Source organism: Aplidium turbinatum, chromosome 11, assembly GCF_918807975.1.
Source record: "Aplidium turbinatum chromosome 11, kaAplTurb1.1, whole genome shotgun sequence".
NCBI lineage: Eukaryota > Metazoa > Chordata > Ascidiacea > Aplousobranchia > Polyclinidae > Aplidium > Aplidium turbinatum.
In genome coordinates, this window is record NC_137482.1 from 3,635,340 (window position 1) to 3,661,150 (window position 25,811).

A 25,811-nucleotide genomic window follows, 5' to 3' on the forward strand; every position below is an offset into this window, starting at 1 on the left:
TACCAGTACTTTTAATTTTCTAATAAATCTTATCAATCTCCTTAACATTTAAATCCTATAAAAACCAAATATACAAGTCTGGTCTCTCCGGATTGGTCAAACTGGTCTCTCCGGATTACCAACCCAAGACATATCATATGCGCCACTGAGTCAATTAAAAAAAATCTCAATTTTAGAAGGTGCCGTATTTACGTACCGTAATTTAGTTTCAGGGGAGAGTTTGCTTTCTTGTACCAAAGACAGGCAAGACACAACAATACAACAGGGTTGAGCATTATAACAATATATTTTACATATTTACAAATAGTTTTAACAGTCGAACGTTTTCGGTTTAACTTAAGCTCTCATCAGGAATCTAAAAACATTTATAAAATGCAATAAATTTCAACTTCTTGAAATTGAAGGTAGCCTAACTATCTAACTATTTCTTGATGATGCTTACAGTCAGCGTTGCCAGATGGTGTTCTACGACACCAATTTTGAAAAAAATGTTGCCATTTAAAACCGCTTGGTGTTGAACAAATTTTATTCCACAGCGTCACAGATTTGGTGGAATTTGGAAAATATTCGCTGCTTTGTTGCAATGAATTTATTTTATTGTTTTGCTGCATTTATAAAACTGTTTGTCCGTAATCCTTGCTGACCTATTGCCCGGCTGCTTTGAGTTTTGCTTGTCTGCTGAGTTCTGAAGGTTTGTTTATTGCTGATCTATGTTTTATCGGCTAATTGTATATGCTACACTACACCATAAGTAGTTCGTCCCGATAGTTCAGTTGTCCGCCCAGATAGCTCAGTTGGTTAGAGCGTCACTTCGTGAACGAAGAAGCTTCAAGGTCAAGCGGTACTGGTTCGACTTTCGGGGTGTGCGCTTGAGCAATGCATTCCAAGGACTGCTCTCTATTCAGCGACAACTAATGGATGGAATAATTCCCCTGCAACAACACTTCAACAATCGTAAACCTCACTCTGTCAATTTCTGTAACCAGCTCTGCGTCAAAAGCCTCTACAAGTATGCGTAACTACCAGGAATAACCTATCAAGGTTTTGTCAGTCCGAAAATAAAAATTCAAAACCAAGCAATATAATTAATCGTAAAAATATTTATGCAAAAACTTAAGGTCTTAGGCATGGCTATTCTTATGTTATTTTAACCTTCTAGCTTCTCCACCCACCTAACTATCATACTGTATTGGCTGTGTTGTACATGTAAATGTGTACATGTAAATTTTTATTCTTTGTTATGTAAATTTTTGTTATTCCCAATACTTTTCTAACACTTCTGTATTTTTCGGAGAAAATTTAGTGCGTTGGTGTAATTCTAGATGAAATGGTATAATTTTGGAGGTTGAAATGGTGTCGTGAGCAAACTGGAGTCTGGCAATAGTACTGACAGTCAGCTGGTTTAGCTGCCTTTAAAAAGTTGAAATTTATTGCATTTTTATAAAGTTCAGTTCAGTTTTGTTTTTATTTCTGACCATCACAACAAAAAAATACAATACCGTACATGACAAACATAGCAGATGTCTATAAAAAGATAAAAGCGACAAAACGAGGACGTTATAACTTCATGATACCAATCAAAGCAGGACAATCAGTTTAAAATATGGCATGGTCGTCGCAACACCTCAAATAATAAATATTTTGTAGAAGGTCCTTATTCAAATAGAAGTATATTGTATTTGAATAATTATTCAAATAGAATAGAAATAGAAAAGGAGGATCATCAGAAGGTCAAATAGATTGTATTTTAATAAGGACCTTCTGATGATCCTCCTTTAGAGTGAAACAGGCTGTCAAGGGTTTAGAGCAGTGCTTCCCAACCGGTGGTTCGTGACCCATTGGTGGGTCGCGAAGCTATTTCAGGTGGATCGCGAAGCATTTCTAAATGTTACTGAATGTTAAAATTTTCTAAACAATACCGACATTACTATGGATCTCACAAGCCGCAGTTTGGTCTTGAACAGTATTGCGCCATCGCTACTCTTATCTTCACTTCATTTGTTCACTTTCCATTTTCATAAATTGTGCACCCTGTTTTCTATTAGATCGGGAAATTATTGCATTATCATTAGGCTACGTAAAAATTATGCAACAATGTACCAAATAAGTAGCAATTAGATGTGCTGTGTCGCATTAACTAGCCTATTTCAGTACGTATGCCAGTAGTAAAGATGCCATAATAAAGATGTCATATCTCATTGTGGGTAGTACAACGTAACTTCCATTAAAAGTGGTTCGTGAACTGAAAAAGTTTGGGAAACACTGGTTTAGAGACTAATAACTATTTGATTTACTTCACTCTGCTTCAGTGCTTCCACTTTGAAGGATTTTATCCCGAAATCGGGATTTTTCAACGCTTTGAAGGATAAAAAAGGGATTTGAAGAAAAGAAGGATTTTTAACAATTTTACAAGGAAATTTTGTCTTAAAAAGGGATTTGTTCTTTTTAGCAATTTTAAAGAAAATTTTATTCATATTCCCTTTAAAAAGTTCTAAAAACGACTGGAATAACGATGATCAGCTGGTTTCCGTCGCCACTCGCCATCTGGAAACCCTCTCATTCTCTCCTTTTTCACCCATTCTCGTCTTTCCGTCGATTCTCTCTTGGTTGATTTCTATTCTCAGCATTTTGGGAATTGGAGTTTAGACGTAAGTTCACTGAGTGAGTTAGTTTTAATTCTTTTAGTTAAAATTTGGTAGTCCGTTGATTTACGGTTCAATTTGAATAGCAATGACAAAGTTTAGTGAGCTTCGACGTACAGTGGCATGATAAGCTTAGGCTGGTGGTATCCTTCCGGTTTAGAAAAGTTAGTTATAGCCTATGCTAATCTACTACGGCGTGATAATACTAGAGCTAGCTAGGCTGTGTGTAGGATATGTATAGTGTACACAGTCAGACCGAGTCAGTATCATGAATAGGCCTAGTATCTTAAAGTTTTTCATCAGTCTCAGATGATTGTGAAGATGTTAGTACTGACAAGGAGAAAAAAGAGATAGCCTATAGAGTTGAACAAGTTAGCACATCAAGGAAAACCAAACTAGACACAAAAAATAAATTTCTTAATGGATGGATATTGGATACGGTAATTCGTTACTGGACATTTACCACCTGTACATTTTCAGTGTTAGGAAGAAGTTAGGAGTCTGGGTGGGAAAGATTAGAGTGGTACCGGAACCGTAATTGGTAAATGATGTCCAGGACTCCAGGTGGTAAATGTCCCAGAACCGACTAACTGACAAGCAGTTTTTTGGCTGGACAGTGAACAAAGGAAGTAAACCATGTTATTGTAAAATATGTGTAGCGTACTATAGTAAAACAACGTTGCTTCGACATATTGAGCTATAAACAATAGGCATGAATAGGCCTAGGCCTGAATTTTCATCAGCTTCAGATGATTGTGAATATGTTACTGATGAAGAGAGAGAAAAAAGATGTAGAGTTGATAAAGTTAGTGCATCAAATAAAACCAAAACTGCATACAAAATTAAATTTGTTAAAGGATGGCAAACTGACAAGCGGTTTTCAGGCTGGATATTGAATAAACACAGCAAACCATATTGCAAAGTTTGTGGCACTTTTGTGTACTGTACCAAAACAGGGTTAATTCGGTACGCTGCCACAGAAAAGCATCAAGCTAACTTGAATTCGGCAAGAAACACTGTAGGGGTCTCGGCAATGTTCGAAAGAAATATTGACACTAAATCTAATGACATTGAAATAAAATCATGCTCAGATTCCATCCTACAGCAGGCCTACTCAACAGTATGTTCTGATTCATAAAGTTATGAAATATGTGTAATTTCTTGTAATAACTAAAATGACAACCTTTATTCAGGTCATACTTTTGAAGTAGCCTACCAGTCGGTAATAAATTTCATGAACAGCAAGGGCAACGCTGATGCAGAGTCAGTCTTAGAAATTTAATTTTGTATCAAGATTATCACCTATTCAGTCTGTTCCAATGACTGTTGTTCCTCTGTAGCCTAAATGAGATAATTTGGCTCATTTTGCCTTTTTGTTTCACCACTTAGGCTACATATGCAGTGCCAGTGTTCACTGTTCACAATTAGTAGGCTAATGTTTTTAATAACTGAGTCTGAGTGTTAAGAGTATTAACTGCTGAGTGTTAGGCTACTGTGCTCCTATGATGTAATCATGTGGTGTTTATACTACAGCAGGTGTGAATGTGTTGAGATACTTCTTGTGTGGTGTAGTTATATTCCCTGCCATAATGCCACTGCCCACTGGACATTAATATGTCAAATTTATGGTATTAGATTGGGTTTGTCAACTAAATCAGCCATGCTACTGCCTGCAAGGTGTTGTTTTTTGTAGCAATTTGAGAAGCCTACCGTACCACTTCTTCAATTCACTGATTTTCTGTTCTTTCAGGTTAAAACGTAACTTAGGTGAGACATGGCCACCTGGAGATGCGGCCTGATTTGTCACATTTTGCAGATTTTGATTACATCTACTGCTAGTGCTTGACTGACATTTTTTGAGATGTTTTTACTTTTTGCTGTTTCCTAATGACATAAAACTTTTTTGTTGCCTTGGGGAAGCAGTAGCAAATGAGAAAAAGTAAGTTGAAAAACGCAAAATCAGACTGTTATTGAAAATTAACAGTCTGACTAAAATCTTCGAAATCGAATTTTCTTTGTTTTTCAACATGTGAGCAGTGTTGTACGTTGACGCCGTCAATTTGACGGCGTCAACTTTTTGTTGACGCTGAGGCTAGCGCCGTCAATTTATTTTTCAGTTGACGGAAGTGATAGCGCCGTCAACTATTTTGCCGATTTTAAGCGTCAAGCGCTATGCGTCATTTTTTTTTCATGAAAAATCTCGTTACACAATAAGAGTTTCACAATGTATTCTGGCCAACGCGACTCATCCGAATTACCGGCTTTTGCGTTGGTTGGAATGGCTCCCTGGAATACACGCGGAAGAAGTTCGCCAAATGGTGATCACACATGTATTGAGAACGAGGGATCAGAGACAGAAAGCGAAAAATCCATGAATGGCATCGCGGACGTTGAAGATACTTTATTTCAAGAGCTTTCTTCCCCTGAAAAGAGCGATATTGGTGCAGTGGACCTCGCTAAAATATTTATACATGCTAAACTATCACAGCACGCTTGGAACAGTGATACCTTTTCGAGTAGCCTAAACGTTTTCAACTTGTTTTTGAAATACAACACACCAATACCAACCAGCGCTGCTATGGAACGCATGTTTTCACTTGGAAAGGACAATACGCGTCCCAAACGCAGCAGATTGTCAGACAAACATTTTGAAATGCTTGTTTTTCTGCAAGGAAATAACTAATAAGCAAGGCCCGCAAAAGTCAATAAAGTCAAAATTTTTTAAGGACTTCGTTTATCCACAAATCAAAGAATAAAGTTGTTTTCAGCACCTAAGGGACTGTTTCTAAGAAGTTTATAGGTCAAAATAAAGTCAAAATTGATAATAAAGTCAAAATTTGTCAAATTATGGCTTTTAACAAACTTAAATCTGTGTTTCTAGAGAGTAATTTTTGTCAAAATCCTTGTGGAAGCATTGCAAATCAGGAACTGCGACACAATTAAACCATTAACCCATAAAAGCAGGAATATGTCACAATGACCACGGATCAGCAGTAACTTTTATCGCAAATTGTCCTTTGTTTATTCATTGTTACGTCGTTATATAATTTTTATGAAACACTCCCTCTTCACAAATATGGTCTTTTCGAAGATCAACAGTTTTGATTTTAGGAATAGCCTAGCCTAATGACATTCTGTAGTACAAAAATGCCTAAGCAAGCTAAATCGTCTTCTGTCTTCAGCAAAAGTTAGATTTGTGGAGATTTTCCTATCGCTATAAAACACAACGAACTTTTTATAACTTAATCCATAAAACACCTTGACTTTTCGACAAAGTATTACGTTTGGGTCTGAAATCGACACATCATTATGTTTTGGTAAGTGGTATCAATTCAAGAAAGAACTGTACCCTCTATAAATAAGCAATTTCGTTAGTTCAAAATAAAGTCAAAATTTGATAAAAATAAAGTCAGAAATTTTTTTTTTAGGCTGGGTCAAATAAAATGGTCCTACTAATAAGTTAAGTAGCTAATTACAATACATTCTCAAAACATAATAGGCCTACCTGCTCTTTATTTATAGCTATTGTTAGCCTAAACTTGGTTGAGATATTTCCGTTTTATAAGACGCTGGCAAAAAATAGCGCTAGAAATTAGCGCTGACGCCGTCAATTTCTTTAAGAGCTTACGCAGTACTTTACGCTGTCAAGTTTTTAGGCAATTCACGCTGACGCCGTCAATATATTTCAATGACGCGTACAACACTGCATGTGAGGATGTTAAAACCTATTGTGTCATCTAGGGAAAAGAATAAAGAAAGCGTAAAAATCTAATTTTTAGAAAAAATTATTTAAACGTTCGCCCAAAGTTAGAAGAACCTGGAAATTTCTGCAAAATGTGACAAATCAGGCCGTATCTTTAGGTGGCCATGGGTGAGAATGAGATTAAAAACTTTAAAGTTGTATTGGCACCTTTTTTAGCTCAAATAACGTCAAAAATAACATCGCCTATCAAGGAAATTTTGAAGGATTTCCGACTGAGAAAAAAGGGATTTTTTAGGACAAAAAAGGAAATTAAAGAGGATTTATCAATTGTCAGAAGTGGAAGCACTGCTCTGCTTACCTTTTTGCTTGGCATTGAGCACTTTTTTGTAGTATTAATGGTATTTATTGTTTACTAGTTATAATAGGTACAAAATACAATAAGATTAATGTAAAATTCTTTTCAAATAATCAAAAGAAGAAAATTGATGTATTTCGAACATACAATAAGGCAAAACTCATTACAAAGATCATTAATAGAAGGGAAAATAACGGTAAAAGAAACAAAGACAGACCAAGAATGATTTGGACAATATCACTATTTCACCAAATGAATAAAATTAAGAAAATGCAGTGCAAACAGGTCATGGTCAAGAACAATGACCCATTGTATCCGACCCTCAATACGAAGAACGATTATAATGATGATGAACGTGTAGTATTGGAGGGATGCAACCTAGTTCGTACCCTGAACAGTTCGTACCCTCAGTTCGTACCCTGAAAAGGTCGAGAAAAAAAATTAAAAAAAGCCAAAGTTGCTGATCGCAGTTTCCGCAAACATTTTAAAATTTTCCCCTTGAAAAGATCGAGAGAAAGATAGTGTAGCACAAAGCCGAAGTCGCTGATTGCAGTTTCCGCTAACCGTAACCATAACGCTAACCCTCGCTCATCGCAGTTTCCGCAAACATTTTAACGCAGTTTCCGCTAACCCTAACCATAGACTAATCTATGCTCTAACCCTAACCTTCGCTGATCACAGTTTCCGCAGTTTTTGCTAACCTTTACCCTAACCATAGAGTAATCTATGCTCTAACCCTCGCTGATCGCAGTTTCCGCAAACATTTTTCCGCAGTTTTCGCTAACCTTTACCCTAACCATAGAGTAATCTATGCTCTAACCCTCGCTGATCGCAGTTTCCGCAACTACTTTTTCCGCAGTTTTATTTTTCCGCAGTTTTCGCTAACCCTAACCCTTGAGTTTTTTTGCAGAAACTCCGATCAGCGAGTTCGGCTTTGTGCTATTAAACTGTGATCAGCGACTTCGGCTTTTTTAATTGTTTCTCTCGATTTTTTCAGGGTACGAACTGAGGGTACGAACTAGGTTGCACCTGTATTGGAGTAAGTCTCAGAGGCTATATTCACAAAGGTGCATAGGGTTCAGTCCTCGAAATTAGCGGCGGCACTCGGCAATTGCCGTGGTAAATGCCGCCGTAAACGTCATAATGGCCATTCTGCTACGGCAATAAAAATGCCGCCGCAAAACGAGCACTTAATTAGGACAAAAATTGTTCAAAATTTCTTCCTGTGTTATTTACTCGCAGCGGGAGTTTAATTAGCAGAAACATCGTACCAAGACCTCACCTCGGATCACTTTACTTGCTGTGAACACTCACGCAGTCTTCAAAAATATTATATTTTATAGCATATTTTTACTAGGCAAAAACTTTGCCAAGGCCAAACGGCAAAAGTTGAAATTGCGTCGGCAATTGCTGTGAACGTTTATTACGACAAAACTGTACCAAAACATGTAAAACGAGAAAGGAAAAATATACTAGAGTAGTCGATCACGACCGCATCGTTTGATTTGTTGTGATGTAATAATACTAAAAGTAGCGATACAGCGAGCAACGCAATACGCACGCTGTTGCGTTAATTCACGTCAAATAACTCAGGGGGAAAGTAAGTTAATTTTGGGTTGATTCAACGTTCGAGTCAGCACAAATCGATATAATTTTCCAGGCTGGTTATATTGCGCACCCAGACAGCAAAACCATCATTTCTACATCGATTCAACGTCTACAGACGCAAAATCAATGCAAAAATAACGAATTTTGCTGCCTGGGTAACAACAATGCCCAAGAAGAAATTTACGTTTGTTTTTCGACATCTAGCGACGTTGAACCATCATAAAATAACGTTAATTGCTCAAACAGGTACCGGTAACAAATTATTAGCTCCCTGCGAGAAGATTGGCTCGATTTACGTATACACTCACATAATTTCGGCACAATTGGGATACTGCGTGCGAGCAACACAAAGTCTGTTGGATAAAGAACTAGTTAGAATCGGAATCATCAGATGCTATATCGGAGGATGAGGTTGTCGCGTCGTCACTGGAATACTTGAAGACGCAAAACTGCCCGTTCGTGAACGCGCGATGCCATATAATCGGAAGCATTATTTTACTGCCGAAGAACCATTTATCCAATTTTGTTCTACTTTTTTAACTTGACCCCGTAGCTTTTCTAATTCCGATTTGTTTCCGTCATAAAATTGTTTATAAATTTTGCAAAATACCACACTAACTTTTCCTTCTGTTCCCTCTGTTTAATAACCTATAGCCGGTAAATTCCACTTTTTAACTGTATTTTCTTTCACGATGATTTATATTCGCAACGACACCGGTAAACAATAAGCATTCGATGAAAGAATAACTTTTTCGTAACAATTAAGCCAGTATTTACAAGGTTGCAAACTTTTTACAGTTCACAAGAGCATTGTCAGCGCATAAAATAGCTTGTGTGATGCTCTCCGCTACCGCCGTATGAAACACGAAGAATAAGCGCATACAATTTCGTTTGTTTAATCTTTAAAGCATACGGCAATTGCCGCCGCAATCCAAGGTTTGCTGATTTGGCGACGGCAATGTTTTTGCCGTCGTAGATGGAATCTAATTTCGAGGGCTGAGGGTTAGGGTAAGGTACAGGTGCACGCATAGAATCATGTTTGAGTTTGTTACAGATTTTGGATGGGATATGTTTAAAAGTTAGTTGCTTTGTTCAAACAACTTGTGCACAATCTGAGTAAAATGGGTAACGATGACATTCAGCTTCCACCATTTCGTAACATTGATGACTTCATGTTAGCAAGTGCCCGGTTTGGTATGCCAGAATATCAGAACAAAGAACGATGGAACAATCGCATTGTACAAAATCTTTTATATTACCAAACAAATTACATGGTGGTTGCACTTTCAGCATTTTTCCTGGTGATGTAAGTTTCTTATTTTTACTTGTAGATGTAAACATTAGGGTGTACGGTTTCAAAATTTTTTTTCAAATTTTCCAACAAAACCAATTTTTTTGTTGGGAAATAGCCTAAGCTGAAAACTCATTATCTCAAATATTTTTTTCCTACTCCAACAATTCAAGGTCCCAACTCAAGAAAGAAATTTGGTGTAAAATCATGGTACCGGTGATGGGAATTTTAACCACTAAAAAGGACTTTGAAGCTTTTTGCAGTTGGTATGAGTAACATAAAGAGTTAGATATAAAAAAGTGTGCCACAGTGGTCACTAGCCTGGGGTTCAAAGAGCTATGGGGCTGGAAGGGCCCCAAACATTGGCTGCAAGGGCCCTAAAAGTGTCCAAGTCAGCTTTATGAAAACGACAGGGGGTCGACTTGCACTATAATTGCAAGTTCAATAATTAATCTCTCATTCCCAAGCCAAAGATACTTTAGCCTTGCTTCAATGTTATTAGGAATAACATATCTTGAACTGTTTGGTTTACAGATTGTCGATGACAGGGTCCAGCACTGTTAGCTGGTAGGTAGTCAACTCAAACGGGTCACTCAAAATGTGCCGGGATGTGCAGCAAAATGGGCCGGGATGTGCAGCTTCCCATTCCAGCCGTTTTGTGACGTAGAATGAGTTACTCGGTAGTCTCTGAAACTAAGAGTTTTATAGATTAATTATATATTAAAAAAAAGGTGCTGGTTTAGGATCGGCCGCCTTGGTTAGTGACGTCACGAAAATCTGTGACGTCATGCAAAAAAACGCAACTACTTTTAGGAAGGGTGCAAAAATGGGGAATAGAAGTAAAATCAATCAATCACTGGTTTATTTTTTTTCTCAAATTATCACGACAAATACATTGGTACATTACATAGAAGTGAGAGAGGAAGGAAGCGAAAGACCTTATGAGGTCACCAAGTCAGCTTCCACCCCGGCGGCAGTACCGTATTTTACAAAAAAAATACTACCAATGACAATTATACTGAAAACACTAGAGAAAATAATGAAACGTTGAATAAGGTTACAATCGCAATATGGGGTTAGTAAATGCAAGCCAAAACATGAGAAGATTGTATATGAACATAACATAAAAAAAAACAAAAAAAAACAGAGAAATCAAACAAAACACAAATTAGATCCCAAAAGTTGTCAGACATGTCAGATCAATTTCACTGAAAAATACACAACAGAGTTGCATTTAGCAAGTAGTAGACAAGAGTAACAACCGACCAAGTGCGTTTGATATTGCTTTTTGAATGAAAAGGGAGACAAACATTTAATTTCTGAAGGAACCTTACCCCATGCTTGGGGTCCCAAGTACTATAGCATTAAAAGCGGAATGACTATTGATTTTTAAATATTTGTAGGCATTATTATTGATCTAGCGCTAACTTAAACTGTTACTATTTTGTACCAATTCTCAGCAATTCATTTTTACAATAAAAATACTTGCTTTATTAACGTAACAACTTTCACGTTTATATGTTATCTACAAAACAATGCAATCGTGGTTCAGTATAAACCGCCCACAGTTTGCTATGATCGATGAATACTGCCTCCACCAAATATGCTGTAGCTTTCTCATTTCTGCTCGGATTTTAACAATTTTTCTATCGTTGGATGGCATTATGCTTCATCTACCCGAATGGATTAATTGCCCATCTAAAGTAGGCATTATATTTATGTAGCGCTAACTTAAACTTTACTATTTTGTACCAATTCTCAGCAATTCAATTTTTACAATAAAAATACCAAACCAACACAAATTAAAAGAGTATGTCTTGCTTTATTAACCTAACAACTTTCACGTTTATATGTTATCTACAAAACGAGAAATCGTTGTTCAAACGTAACCGCTCGACGAAGCTTTTTTCCAATGCATTTTTCAAGGCGATTCGATCGTGGTTCAGCATAAGCCGCCCACAGTTTGCTGTGATCGATGAATAGTGCCTCCACCAAATATGCTGTAGCTTTCTCATTTCTGCTCGGATTCTAACAATTTTACTATCGTTGGATGGCATTATGCTTCATCTACTCGAATGGATTAATTGCCAATCTAAAGTAGGGATTATATTTATGTAGCGCTAACTTAAACTTTACTATTTTGTACCAATTCTCAGCAATTCATTTTTTACAATAAAAATACCAAACCAACACAAATTAAAAGAATATGTCTTTCTTTATTCATATGTTAACTTTCACATTTATATCTAATCCACAAAACGAGCAATCGTTGTTCAAACGTAACCGCTCGACGAAGCTTTTTTCCAATGCATTTTTCAAGGCGATTCGATCGTGGTTCAGTATACGCCGCCCACAGTTTGCTGTGATCGATGAATACTGCCTCCACCAAATATGCTGTAGCTTTCTCATTTCTGCTCGGATTTTAACAATTTTCCTATCGTTGGATGGCATTATGCTTCATCTACCCGAATGAATTAATTGCCAATCTAAAGTAGGCACTATATTTTTTTAGCGCTAACTTAAACTTTACTATTTTGTACCAATTCTCAGCAATTCAATTTTTACAATAAAAATACCAAACCAACACAAATTACCTTTATTGTTATTTTATCAAATTATTTTTATTGTAAAAAATGAATTGCTGAGAATTGGTACAAAATAGTAAAGTTTAAGTTAGCGCTAGATCAATATAATGCATACTTTAAACTTGCAACCAATGAATTCGGATAGATGCAGTATCGTGCTTTCCAACGATGGTAAAATTTCTCAAATCCAAGCAGAAATGAGAAAGCTACAGCATATTTGGTGGAGGCACTATTCACCGATCGCATCAAACTGTGGGCGGCTTGTAATGAACACTCGAAACTGATCGCTTTGTGTTTGCATTGTTTTGGTAAAACGCTTCGTCGAGCGGTTACGTTTGAACAACGATTGCTCGTTTTGTGGATTAGATATAAATGTGAAAGTTAACATATGAATGAAGAAAGACATATTCTTTTAATTTGTGTTAGTTTGGTATTTTTATTGTAAAAAATGAATTGCTGAGAATTGGTACAAAATAGTAAAGTTTAAGTTAGCGCTACATAAATATAGTGCCTACTTTAGATTGGCAATTAATCCATTCGGGTAGATGAAGCATAATGCCATCCAACGATAGTAAAATTGTTAGAATCCGAGCAGAAATGAGAAAGCTACAGCATCTTTGGTGGAGGCACTATTCACCGATCGCATCAAACTGTGGGCGGCTTGTAATGAACACTCGAAACTGATCGCTTTGTGTTTGCATTGTTTTGGTAAAAAGCTTCGTCGAGCGGTTACGTTTGAACAACGATTTCTCGTTTTGTAGATAACATATAAACGTGAAAGTTGTTAGGTTAATAAAGCAAGACATACTCTTTTAATTTGTGTTGGTTTGGTATTTTTATTGTAAAAATTGAATTGCTGAGAATTGGTACAAAATAGTAAAGTTTAAGTTAGCGCTACATAAATATAATGCCTACTTTAGATGGGCAATTAATCCATTCGGGTAGATGAAGCATAATGCCATCCAACGATAGGAAAATTGTTAAAATCCGAGCAGAAATGAGAAAGCTACAGCATATTTGGTGGAGGCACTATTCATCGATCACAGCAAACTGTGGGCGGTTTATACTGAACCACGATTGCTCGTTTTGTAGATAACATATAAACGTGAAAGTTGTTACGTTAATAAAGCAAGTTTTTTTATTGTAAAAATGAATTGCTGAGAATTGGTACAAAATAGTAACAGTTTAAGTTAGCGCTAGATCAATAATAATGCCTACAAATATTTAAAAATTAATAGTCATTCCGCTTTTACTTCTATTCCGCATTTTTGCACCCTTCCTAAAAGTAGTTGCGTTTTTTGCATGACGTCACAGATTTTCGTGACGTCACTAACCAAGGCGGCCGATCCTAAACCAGCACCAAAGAAAACAGCTATTGTACTTGCAGCATATCATTACACTTTTCCTTATAATATTCAATTCATTCACAGAATATTTTATGGTACGGTAGTTTTGTAACTCTGTAAAATGGCAACTTCAGTTACTAGCAGCCGAATGTCCATAAAATAACTACCAACCCATTAAATAAAGAAACAACCCAAAGTTGTAGAGAAGTAAAAAGAAACTTGCCTCTTTTTATGACATTACCATGCAATGTTCACCATGTTTATCACTCGCTACCCCAAACATCTGGCATTCATTAAAAATCAACCAGATGTCAAATGAAAGAGCAATTGGTTTTGTGAAAAAATGCATTAGCCTACTGAAGGAAAAGTAAAGGATAGTAATGATATGCACTCATTGCACTGCAGGCACAGGAAAAAAATAATGAGGTTGATGACAGAATAAGAGGTTATCTTATTTCGATGATGCACTGATTACTTGCAGCATGTTGCCAGGGCTGTGGAGCCACTGTAAGAGAGCATTGGCTTTGGCTCCAGCGCCATCAAGCATTTATCAAATAGCTCTGGCTCTAGCTTTGGAGCCATCAAGCCCGGCATTATGCAATAGCTCGGAAGCTGCAAATAGAGCTGGGCGATCTTGGTAAAATAATTTCGATACGGTATTATCAAAAATAAAACCATATTATCCAAGTTTTGATATTTTACGGCGAATGCAAAGCACGGCTTTCTATAACTGCATGAAAAACATACTGAGCACTGGTACTGAAATGAACAACATGACAAAAATGTCAGCATGTGCAAGTGTAGGAAAAGTCAGTGCATTAGCTCACCACCATGTACAGATGCAGCTATCCTTGTTGATAGTTTTTGATGCAAAATAGAGATGCAGCTGTGAGTAGCAAAACAAAATAAAGTATCTACCTAGCTGTAGCTACCGTAGGCTATGGCCGCTACACTATGCTACGGCCGCTACGCTATGCAAATTCAGTCAGCTTGCAAGTTTCCTATCGTATTTACCGGACTTCATCCTTTGCAACAACGCAACACGTGGGAATCAATCAGCAGGATTGCGTAATCACAAAGACTGCTTGTAATACGTAAACATTTCCAAACAATGTACACACGCTTAAGGGTTGTTTGTTTGTTTTTCATATCTTTATCCTGCATTGCGGGAAAGCGGACTTGAGCGCTATGCATCGGTGTACGCCTTCCGACGTACACTTGGCCCACGCTGCAGCCGACGACACTGTTTGTTTCCGGTTGTCTACTCTACTTATGACTTAAATTTGGTATTACCCATTACTCGAAATCGATCACTGGGTAGAGGCAATTATCGTAAAGTTTCTTGCCCAGAGAAACAACAGCAAGTGCGGGTGGCTGGAGTCGAACATGCAGGCTCTCGACTGCGATCCCAACGCGCTAACCACTCGGCCACTGGTTGTCTGCGCATGCAATGTCAGACTGCTCGCAATGCGTAAACAATGCACACACACTGGGTTGTCTGTGCATGCGATGTCTGTGTCCATAGGCGCCGACTTTTCAAAAAACCTTGGGGGGCGAGAAAGGTGATGACGTCATAACCATAACGCTATTTTACTCAATTAAAATAGTCTTTGATTAAGCTTACCGTCTTGTTTATATTGACACCTAGGTCGCAAACCGAATTTATTAGAACCGCTGCTTGAAACGATTAGTTTTGCGCATACAGTACGCCTAGTCGTAATAATTTTGATATTATTAGCTCATAATCGGAACAGTTAGAAAACAAGCCGATTCATTTCCTTTTCGTGCGAGTGAATAACAACGACCAAGACAGTGAAGTTATCGAAATAAAACGCAAAGAATCATGATCTCAAGCAGAGTGGAAACCCGCTATCAGTTTTATTAACTTCGTTTTGCTAATTACTTACCTTCAAAGCGTTAACAGCGAAGTGTTTTCTCTTATGTTTTTTATCGAAAGTCTTTATAGTCTTTTATCGAATCCCGTATAGGTCGAGATTTTCGCAAGTGATTTTCACCTCAAAAAGCCAGGTTCAACTTATACACGGGACAAGCTGTTGTCCCCAGATCGGCAGATTTCAAAATTAACGCATTTTTGCTGCGGCAAAATCATTGCCGACGTAGATTACGGAAGATGAAATGGCGTCGGCCGAAGGAAAAGTTTTGAATACGTTTATTTGCAAAGCTTCAAACTTAACTTTCAAATTTAATGATTTCTTGTCAATTCTAAACTTTATGCACTTGTTGAGCAATATGCAAAGCTCACTAGACAAAAGAGCTGTTTTAAGAGATCAATTTTTTTTATTTTTGCGTGTACGATGTAATCGTTCTTATTACGTAACATTCCATGATCGTTGAAGTCGATGTCAAACCTTAGCGGTCGCATAAAACAATGATGTCAGGTTGGCTAGGTGATAATAGCGATAAGAGACGCGACCAAGATCATTAACCACCTTTTCTTTTATTGGTTTTCGATTTCATTCTCACACATTGCGAACAAAACAATGCGTTCTGTGGAATCATAATTGAATCTCACAGCGGGAAGACCTCGTTGAAAATAGATCGTCTAATTTAGCTGGTTTACGTAATACTGCAATGAATAGTTAGGTGACTATTCCAGCAGCGTAAGTTACTCTACGCTCTACTTTGAAATTTCCATACGGTATGATTTCCAAGCTGTATTCACGTAATTGTTCGGTGTGTCGTAGTTTCAACTCGATAGAGTTTGCTAAAATCAATTTCATGTTTGAAGTCACAAAAAATCTAACGGACGTTTGGATAACTCGTGAAATGAGAATAATTATTCAACCTCGCATTCGCATTTTTGCTACCACGCGTTTGGACTTTGAAGTTGCTCCTCATGCGCGGGAAGATCAAGCAATGTGTGACTGAGCGTGCGTACGGTGCGCATCTCGGTAGTAATTCACGTTCCAGAGAAAGCCATGTGATCAGCCGCTGTTTTGCGGGCAAGAGCAACGCAGGCTGTTTTTCGCTTTTGGCATTCTCTAAGTCCGTTTAAATGATCTAAATCTCTCGCAAAGTATTTTATCTTTAAAACACCACTTGTAATAGCCATTTTTGTTGCCCCTCAACCACAAATTTACGGGGGGCACCGGCCCCCCGCCCTCCCCGGGAGTCGGCGCGTATGTCTGTGTCACTGCGCATGCGAAAATGTTGCTATAATTTCAGTACATTTATAAACGATAAAATCGGAGCTTTGTGAATAAATATCGCTGCCGAAAAAATATCGTATCGTAATATCGCCCAGCTCTAGCTGCAAATTTTAAAAAAATTGCTCCAGCTTCGGCTCCATTAAGTATGTTTATTGTTTGTAGCATTTACCACAGTAGGACACAACGGTTTAGTAATTTGCATTGTAGTATTATATATAAAATTCTGTTTAAAGGGATAAGCACACTAAAGTACGGTAGTAATTTTGCAGCTTCATGTTATCAGTTTATAAGTATTACTACTTGATTTTAAGCTAATCAAGATTAGGCTACCCAACCCTGAAGCTGGAGCAGATAAAATTTTTGTAACTCCGGCTCCACAGACATTTCAAAAAGGCTCCAGCTCCAGAGAAAATGCTTGGCTCCACAGCTCCGGCTCCACAGCCCTGAATGTTGCTGCAATAAATTTCAATCTTGTTCGTTTCTGATGTGATTATGTGCTTTTTGTGTGATAGTAGTGTTTAAAATGTTTGTTTTCTGATTGATATTTCAAAATTTTGCTGTAGACAAGCATCAAAGGAGTACATTGGACATTGTAGTAGTGTTGATGGTTTCATACAGTGTGTACCAAAAATGTATCTACTTTTTTGTGTGCTCAGTACGGTACTCAACTTACATGTTCTCGTAATAATAAAAAATGGACAGAAGTTATTGGTGCACTTGCTAACATATTGGGTTTGGTGCCTTTGAAGCAGAAGCAAAAAAATATATCAGTTAATAAAAATCAAGAGATGCGTTTATTTTTTTGTTACACACTGTAGATAAGGTTTGTTTGAATGTAGAAAAGTGGAAGTTGGGACCTCGAAACCATGGAGTTAAGAAAAAGTATTTCACATGTGGTCATAACTACTTATTTTCCGACAAAAAACAATGGTTTCACCATAGGTTGTAAAAAACCGTACACCCTAGTAAACGTGTTATTAAAATAAGTTTTTGTGCTTAAATTATTAGCTTATCAGTAAGCTAAATTATGTGACAGGCTCGACTCAGTCAGTTTCAGTGAAGTGTCTTTTTGGTTCTGCTTATGGTATCTTTCACTGTATCAATGCTCCACACAGACTTAGCATGTGGCCAATTTAGCAAACTGCCATGTTTTATCATTGTGGTTTAGTTGATAATTATCTATTTTAGTCTTCAAATCATTAGTAGGGTAGGCTATAGTTTGTTCATAGTAAGTAGGGTTTCATGTATTTCATTAGCATCATTCAAATTTAGTTTTGTTCCCATTAGTAGCCCAAGCCAGGAATAGCCAATTCTTTCCTTGCAGTTATTGTCTTCACTTATATTCTCCATTTTATTCTGTCCATCGCATCTTATTCCTTCAGTCTGACCCTGTCTGTCTCATTCATCACCTGTTCCTTTTTATATTCTTTTTACACCATTTTAAACACTGTTTTATCAATGCATATTTTAAACCTTTTGGTTTTGTCGTATTTCCTTTTTGTTGATGTCAAATTTGTGTGTTTACTTTATCATTCTCTAAAAGTTTGTGCCAGCAATGAAAAATAAAATTGAATTGAATAGGCGTCCTCGTTTACTCTTCCCATTTACCTTCAAAGTCAATGTCTTTCCCAGAAAACTTCCTTCTATCCTCATTCCTCAATGTTAATTAATTTGAAATAAAAAGATTTAACTCGACTGTGGATTGTTAACTAAACCACCTACCTTTCTTACCGAGACATACATTAATTAATATTTTTCCTACTAAAATGAGAATTGACTATCTACAATATACAATATATACTTCTTGTTAGGTAGCCTATAGAATATTTCTTTTCATGCAGGTACATCCGACCGCTTGAGACATTACTAGGTGGGGGTCTCATTTCTGGATTGCTTGCCGGTTTGTTGTTTATGTCTCAAAACAGGTTGGTATTCTGTTGATTCATATGAAATATTGGCATTCTTTACATTGATGCAACATCTGTAGGACCAAATTTTTCTTGTGTTTTAATCTTCTGCAATTTTGCTGAAAAAAAAACAATCGAAATATTTATATAAGAAGCAAAGGGTCACAAACAGTAAAACTTTGTACAGCAGAATCTACTTTTACTTCACTGATAAATCCAATCATTGTGAAACACGAGTAGTATGACTCTTCCATTTTCGTTTGAATGGGGCCTTAGCAACCATATTTGATATTTATACTGTGTATATTTATTTTTTTAGTCTATATTTTTATCTAGTGACCTTATAAATGTGTTTGTACTGTAAATAATTTACTTTCATGCCATATTGCCATTCAGCTTCTGGATATACATTACTTCTCTGCTTCAAAAGTTTTGCCGATTGTTTACCAAACTAAATTTACTTTGCAGAGGAGCCATGCAGAACTTCAAGCGAGACCATCCAGCTTTGGTCATGACAGGCATTGTTGCTTGTGCCACCTTGGCTATGTATATGCTTGGTTCGATTGTTGTGTTTATATTCAGCATAGCTTTGCCTTTGCTCTGTAAGTTATCATCAGACTTTTTAAGTTTTCGTACATTTGTTACACTGTTCTTTTTAACACTGTAATTGATAGGTAAAAGTTTGATTGAAAACCAAATTAGCTAATGCCATTACAACTACACACAGTCAAAACAGATGTATGGTTTTGATATTGCATACTCCATGGAACATCACCAACAAACTCATAAGCAACAAGCATTGTGGTGCTCAAAATATAATCAAATCGATTTTAAAGTGAAAGCCATGTAGAATTCCCTTTCTCTGATGTGTTCAACAGGCATCAAAATTCTTTTTTCTCACCAACCCTTCTGTAGATATAGAGCAGGAGTGTCCAAACTTGTTTCTAGGCCTGCCAGATTTGATAATGTGGAAGTGCCCCCAGGCCAACAGCATCTGACAACCTTATTTTACATTTAAAGAAAGATGCATATACACTACAGTAATATTGTGTATTATTTAATGACAATTTCATACAACAAAGGAATATGCAGGTTTAAGCATTTTGTTGTAGAGGGGAAGTGCGGGATTCATGGGACAGATTTTTTCATTTGCTGATATTGACTGATTATTGACTTGCTGAAGCATGACCAACAAAAGGTTACTTGATCACACAAAAATAGAAGATCTTCTAACTATGACAAAACTACATCCAATTGCAGCAATAATAAAATCAAAAGTTTTAAAACTGTTCGGCCACACTAAAAGATCACAATTCGGAATCAGCAAAGTTTGCACAGAACAGAAGGCAAAGTAGAAGGAAAAAGAAAACGTGGCTAGACAACCAAAACGATGGCAAGATAACATTCAATCATGGACCGGACTCCACTTGACGACACTGGGCGAGTTGGCTCAAAATCGCCACTCTTGGAAGCAAATAAGCCATGTTGATGCGCAATCTGCCGCAGGCGGAGATAACGACTGGTGATGATATTGACTCCAACATAAATATAGCATCTTCGATTTTTTCATAGTTTGTAGATCTGCAGATTTACGAGGTATTATGCAAAAATAATCAAAATGTTATAATTACTTTTTGAGTTGTTCCAAATTTTATCAATGCTATTGATTATCCCATGGGACAGTGTTATGGGACCGACGGACATACCCAAAATTGCATAAAAAAGTACAAGAAATTGATTGTAACGAACGGCAATTAGTTTATTTTCACTAAAAGTGACAAATCAGCATGAATCGTCATGTTCTTTTCCCAATGTTCTGAAGCAATCGCAATATCCTTGTGTAGAGTGACTTATGACTATGCAAATTGCAGAAGAAACATTGTCTGAAAAACGTAAAATGCCACTTGGTTGTAACAAGCTGCAAAATTGGTTGTAACAAGAATGATTTTTTTGTAAAATGTTTTCAAGAAATTGAGGCAACATCTCCATTGTTTGAAAAAAACGGTTTGTCCCATTGGTCCCGCAATCCGCAACTTTAATGAAATATTCTTCTGCTTTCAATACTGTTGAAATAATACAAACTCTCTACTATCGCAAACCATGCTTCTTACATCACTAATTCAAAACAACTTAATTACTGTCAAGCATTGTTATTTCTATTATGTTTTACAGATTTTTTTTAATCCTACTTTTTGAACTGGAGATACACATCTCGAATTCAAAATCAATATCGCGGATAATAATTATTAACTAAGGGGCAAGATATCACGCTGTCCCTTCGGTTCCCATTTCCCATCAGTCCCACACCTCTCCTACATATCTTAGGATATGATAAGGTTAGGCTCAGGGAGGCAATTACCTCCTCCCAAATATTTTCAATAAACACTTCACCATTCGTTACAGCATCATTTGACAGAGTTTTACTATGGATGTAGGCTGAGAGTGGTCTCAAATGCGCAATTTTAAGGTATTTTTTTCAATATTTTATAAGGGGGTCTTCAAGACGCCCCTCTGGGTGCTTTGCTTTCGCCAATTTGTTCAAGGGCTCACTAACATGTGCAATAATACTGATTTGTCCCCCTTGAAATTTTGTGCTGGCTATGCCCTTATAGCTCTATAAGTTATTTGCTTTTCCATAAGAAATTAACACTTCCTGAAACATTGCAAACAAACAGCTGTGTTAACGTGAAACTGACGTATTAATTTTAATAACTAGGGAAGGTCTGGATCGAAGTTAGTGATAGACAAGTGTAAAATATCACGTAGGTAGGAGTCGCTCAGCTTTCTTCTTCAAGTTTGTAACCGAGAACGTCAGCTCACACAAATATGTTCAACCGAACAAGCTCAACATTTTCTTTGCAAACTTTTGTATTTCTGGAAATTTGTTTTTATTCAGCTGCTGGTAAAAAGGCACCAGAGAAAGATGTTGCTGCCAGCTTCGCAGAGAAGCTCAATTAGTTGCATTTGAGCTGGAAGTAGCAATTATATATAATAATTCTTTACATTTCGGGCAAAATCTCGAAAGCTACTGATTTCCTTTCCTCTCCAGGCAATAATAGTTGATTTCGCGATTATGACACAACTATAATATTAACTTTTCTCGCCTGACCTCTGTCGGTGATAAAATACTGTTTTATTAATTTTTGAAAAAATGCAAGTTCAATTTGTATGATGTCTGTGGGCCAAAAATAACACATTGTGCAACAACAGGGGAGAGCCGGACTTTGAACACCCCTGATATATAATATATAAGCATATGCAGAATGAGGTTAAATTTGCTTTTGAGATCTGTATTCTCTGAAGATTGTTTCAATTAGAACCACATGTGGGAAAGTCTTTTGACGTTAGATTTTAACTTTCTTACTAACATGATTTTTCAAATTGATGTTGCTCTAATTCACCAAAGCTGTTGTTGTGTTGCAATCTACCATTATTTTTTCAGTAATCTTGCTTCACGCTTCACTGAGGATGCGAAACTTACGTAACAAGGTCCAGAACAAAGTCGAAGCCGTGGGCTTGAAGAAGACACCAATGGGATCTCTTTTGAAAGTTTTGGGCCAAGAAGTCACCATCGGGTTCAATTAGATTAGTGCTGTTGTTGTGTTTTTGCAATAAATCAACTGTATGAAATGTTGCAAACATGTTACATTGTGTCACATAAACAGTGATGACATTTTTGTTGAAACTGGTTAGCTGTGATTGTGACATATTTGTTATTTTTTTTGTGGTATTCTTATCCCAGGCAGCAAACGTTTAAAGTTAGTGAAAACAGCGTGAAAGCGTCAAATTTTATTCACTGATGTGTTTCGCTACTCTTAGATTTAACTTTTTTTTATACATCAGTGTTAAAAAAAACTTCTTGCTCCTGTATTTTGCTGCACAGAACAGTCTCATATGGTGCTTGTGTCCCAGTCCTGTATTTGTATAAATACGATGCAATGGTGTTTTCACTTACATTGGTGTAATGTCTATTTCCGTACTATCACTGAAATCATAGACCAAAATCTCACGTGATGTGAACAGTCTCATATGGTGCTTGTGTCCCAATCCTGTACTGTATTTGTATAAACACGATGCAATGGTGTTTTCACTTACATTGGTCTAATGTCTATTTCCGTACTATCACTGAAATCATAGACCAAAATGTGCTGTGTTGTGTCATCAATAATTTATTCCAATGATTTCACTTGTGCAGAGTAACTGTGTTATCACCACTGCACTGACAAGCATAGACTTATAAAGCAGAGACATATACTTCCGTAAACAAGTGCATAGTATTGTCCGAGTCAAAAGTGGCCAACTATTTCGCTTTTTCTAACAAAGAAATCGTGAAGTAGTGTTCATTGGCTGCAAAACTGACTTCAGTGTTCTTGTTCTGCAGTTTCCAACACTCTACGATAAAGGCTACAAGCGTTGAATCATTGTGAAAGATGATTGATTTGCTTGCTGGCGCTACTCTTGTTTGTAAAGTTTTTTTTATCGGTACCCACTGCATGTTAAAGTGATGCGGTGTCGTTATTTCGTTTTCATGTGCTGCAAGACTTGTGTGCTTTGGAAGGTATCATTGATTTTGTCGACCAAGTAAAAAGTTGTTGTACATCCATAAATTAACCATTACAATCACAAATCTAATTAATTTTTCATGCTTTGATGGTTTAAAGGGTGCTCAATGATTATGTCACCACATTTTATTGCTTTTCTTTACCCTCTCCCTTATATGACGTGACGCAATACCACGGCTCCGATAACAATCCCCGAAGCCTTGGGTTACTGATATATTGGAACAACGCATTTAGGGAGTAATCATTTGGAGACCCTTGTGATAAAGCAATAGCAAGCTTGACTACCACAAAATGACGTGACTTCGTATGTTTTGTCTTTCTGTAGATCTCTGTTACGTCATAGCCCCGTACAAGTAACCCCCAGCAGATACAAAGTTCTTCAGCACCATCTTGAACTACGCGCTGTTTAGATAATCATGTTTACGACCAAACTATAACCGTCTTGATCTTAACCAAAAATAGAATTTGCTTTTGTGCTCATCATTTTGTTAAGTTGTCATACTTACATTAAATTCTTCGTTGCATAAATGAACGGATGTGTGCAATTATTGATATAGATGGGGCCCGGAGACCGTACACAAGCTTTCAGAACTGAATGCTAAAGTCGATTGCAGATAAGTATGTTCCTTCGGTCATATTATTTGCCTGAAATGTTTTTTCAAGTGATTTTATTCCATTGTTTAAATGTTTTTCCTTGATTATAAGCTTTAATGTGAGAAAAGAATTAGCATTTTATCAAGCAATGTGTAAACGCAACTATTAGTTCAAACCTTGTACACTGTACAGAGTTCTTTATATGTAGATTCAGTAGTTTTGATTGGTGGGTATTAGCCTGCTTAATCAACGATCAATATGCTAAAATTTAGATCGCAAGATAAAAAAAAAAAAAGCACTAAAACAATATTGAACACCAAAAAATGTTGAAACGGCATTTTAGGCAAATGTAGAACCCAAGTGCACTTTTACCTACAATCGACTTTAATTCTGAAGGCTTGTGCACTCCAGGCCACCTATTTTTGTAGGCCACGAATAGAATGCATGCAGCAGACAGGCAACTTTGATGACTGTTTCTATCGAGATCATTTCATAAATGACGGTTCCTTATCAAGGGAAACTTGACAATGAAACCTGAGGTCCGGATATGGAACTTATTATGAAATAGAAAGGAAGTAGCCTACTCGGTTCCGAAAGATTTTGTATGGAATAGCCCACATGTTGTTTCAATTGTTTGCTATGGCTTCTAGTAGCATATGCTACAGACGTCTGCAGGTGTTGAATAAGTTAAAAAGCGACTGATTTGCTGTCTGGCATGGTGGTACAAGGTCACTCAAAGTTTTGCGATGCTCGCAGCTAATTTGTTACCAAAATAAGGAATATGCGTTGAAACTGAGTACGCCAGTATGTTTTTCTACAAATAGCTTGCTAGACTCTGTGCTGCTGAGATCTTGTGTGGTGCCTCGCATTGAGAAAGTGCAGTCGGTATACGTCGCTAAAGAGTCTCCGAAGTTCCACGAATATCAAGCGGGAATTTTAATTAGTGGCAACTTGTGAAAGAAAACAAGTAACTTTCGTTTCAATTCGTAGTTCAAGAAAATACAACGTAGCCCACAAAACAGCCCAAATAAATGGGACTTGCTCGGAGATAAAGCAGTCATTATGTAGTAGGCTATAGATTGGCCATGCAATATTATTTTTAAAAAAGCAGTAAAAACTGCTTATTTGACTGCAGGGTGATTGGGGCAATCTAATTTTTCGGTTACAGTTTTTAAATGCCAATGATTGAATACAAATTAGCTTAAAAAACTACAGGTTGACACACTTTGCACTCGCATAAGCCATCTTTAAAGAATTAATAAATTTTTGGCCTCTGGAGACTACATCATAAATTTTAAACATTTACAAATCACATTGTTTTTGTAGAAGCGTAACCGAGAAGTGGAATGTTCCCTTTCGGTGAAAATGAATGAAATAATTGGTAGCCTATGGCCTCTAGAATTAATTTCGCCATAAAAATTTCAATTAAATAATATAGGCTAAGCTTAATTTGTTATCGCTTCTGGCGTATAAACACATTGCAGTTACGTTATCGGTTGCAGTCAACACTCTTGAGCGCAAATAGCCTTCAGAGAGTCAGTTACGTGATGCCATAACCAACTCGAAGTGGCCAAGACGCCAAAGTGGTTATAGTCTTCGGCTCTAGGTCAGAATTTCATCTCAGGTCGGGTCATAGGCCTTTTACTTACCTACAGTAGGCCTTTAAGGACTCGAAAAGGGATGCCTATTGTGTTCTCTCTTGAGAATTGGTAATAATGTGCAATCATAATACGCCTATATTTGATAATAATGTGATGACATCGACGTAGTGGTTCCACAGGCCTACTCAGTTGCAGAGCTGCGGAGAATAGCCTAAGAGATATCGATATTCTCACATTTGTTTTCTCTCGGTCGCCTTTTCTTTATCAGCTACCCTCCCCCACAATTTATTACCCTAGGTATAGGTGAGCGGTGTTCTTCAACACCCAGCTTAAGCCGGGTGTCCAATCAGGTTTACATTGTCAAAAAGCCAACGACATGTCTGCTGCGCCATCTCACCGCCAATGAAAAGGAGTAAGTTAGGTATAAGCCTATCTAGTCTACCTACC

The 25,811-nt window shown here is 37.1% G+C and overlaps 1 protein-coding gene across 1 annotated transcript; it reads left to right on the top strand.

Moving 5' to 3' along the window:
• Nucleotides 1-2,637: 2,637 nt before the first annotated feature.
• LOC145779558 (PRA1 family protein 2-like) lies at nt 2,638-23,701 on the top strand. Its single transcript, XM_082591174.1, has 5 exons — nt 2,638-2,648; nt 9,363-9,614; nt 18,542-18,625; nt 19,076-19,209; nt 22,050-23,701. Exons 2-5 carry the CDS (start codon nt 9,430-9,432, stop codon nt 22,190-22,192), a joined length of 546 nt encoding a protein of 181 aa, XP_082447300.1. The 5' UTR covers nt 2,638-2,648; nt 9,363-9,429; the 3' UTR covers nt 22,193-23,701.
• The last annotated feature ends 2,110 nt before the right edge of the window (nt 23,702-25,811 follow it).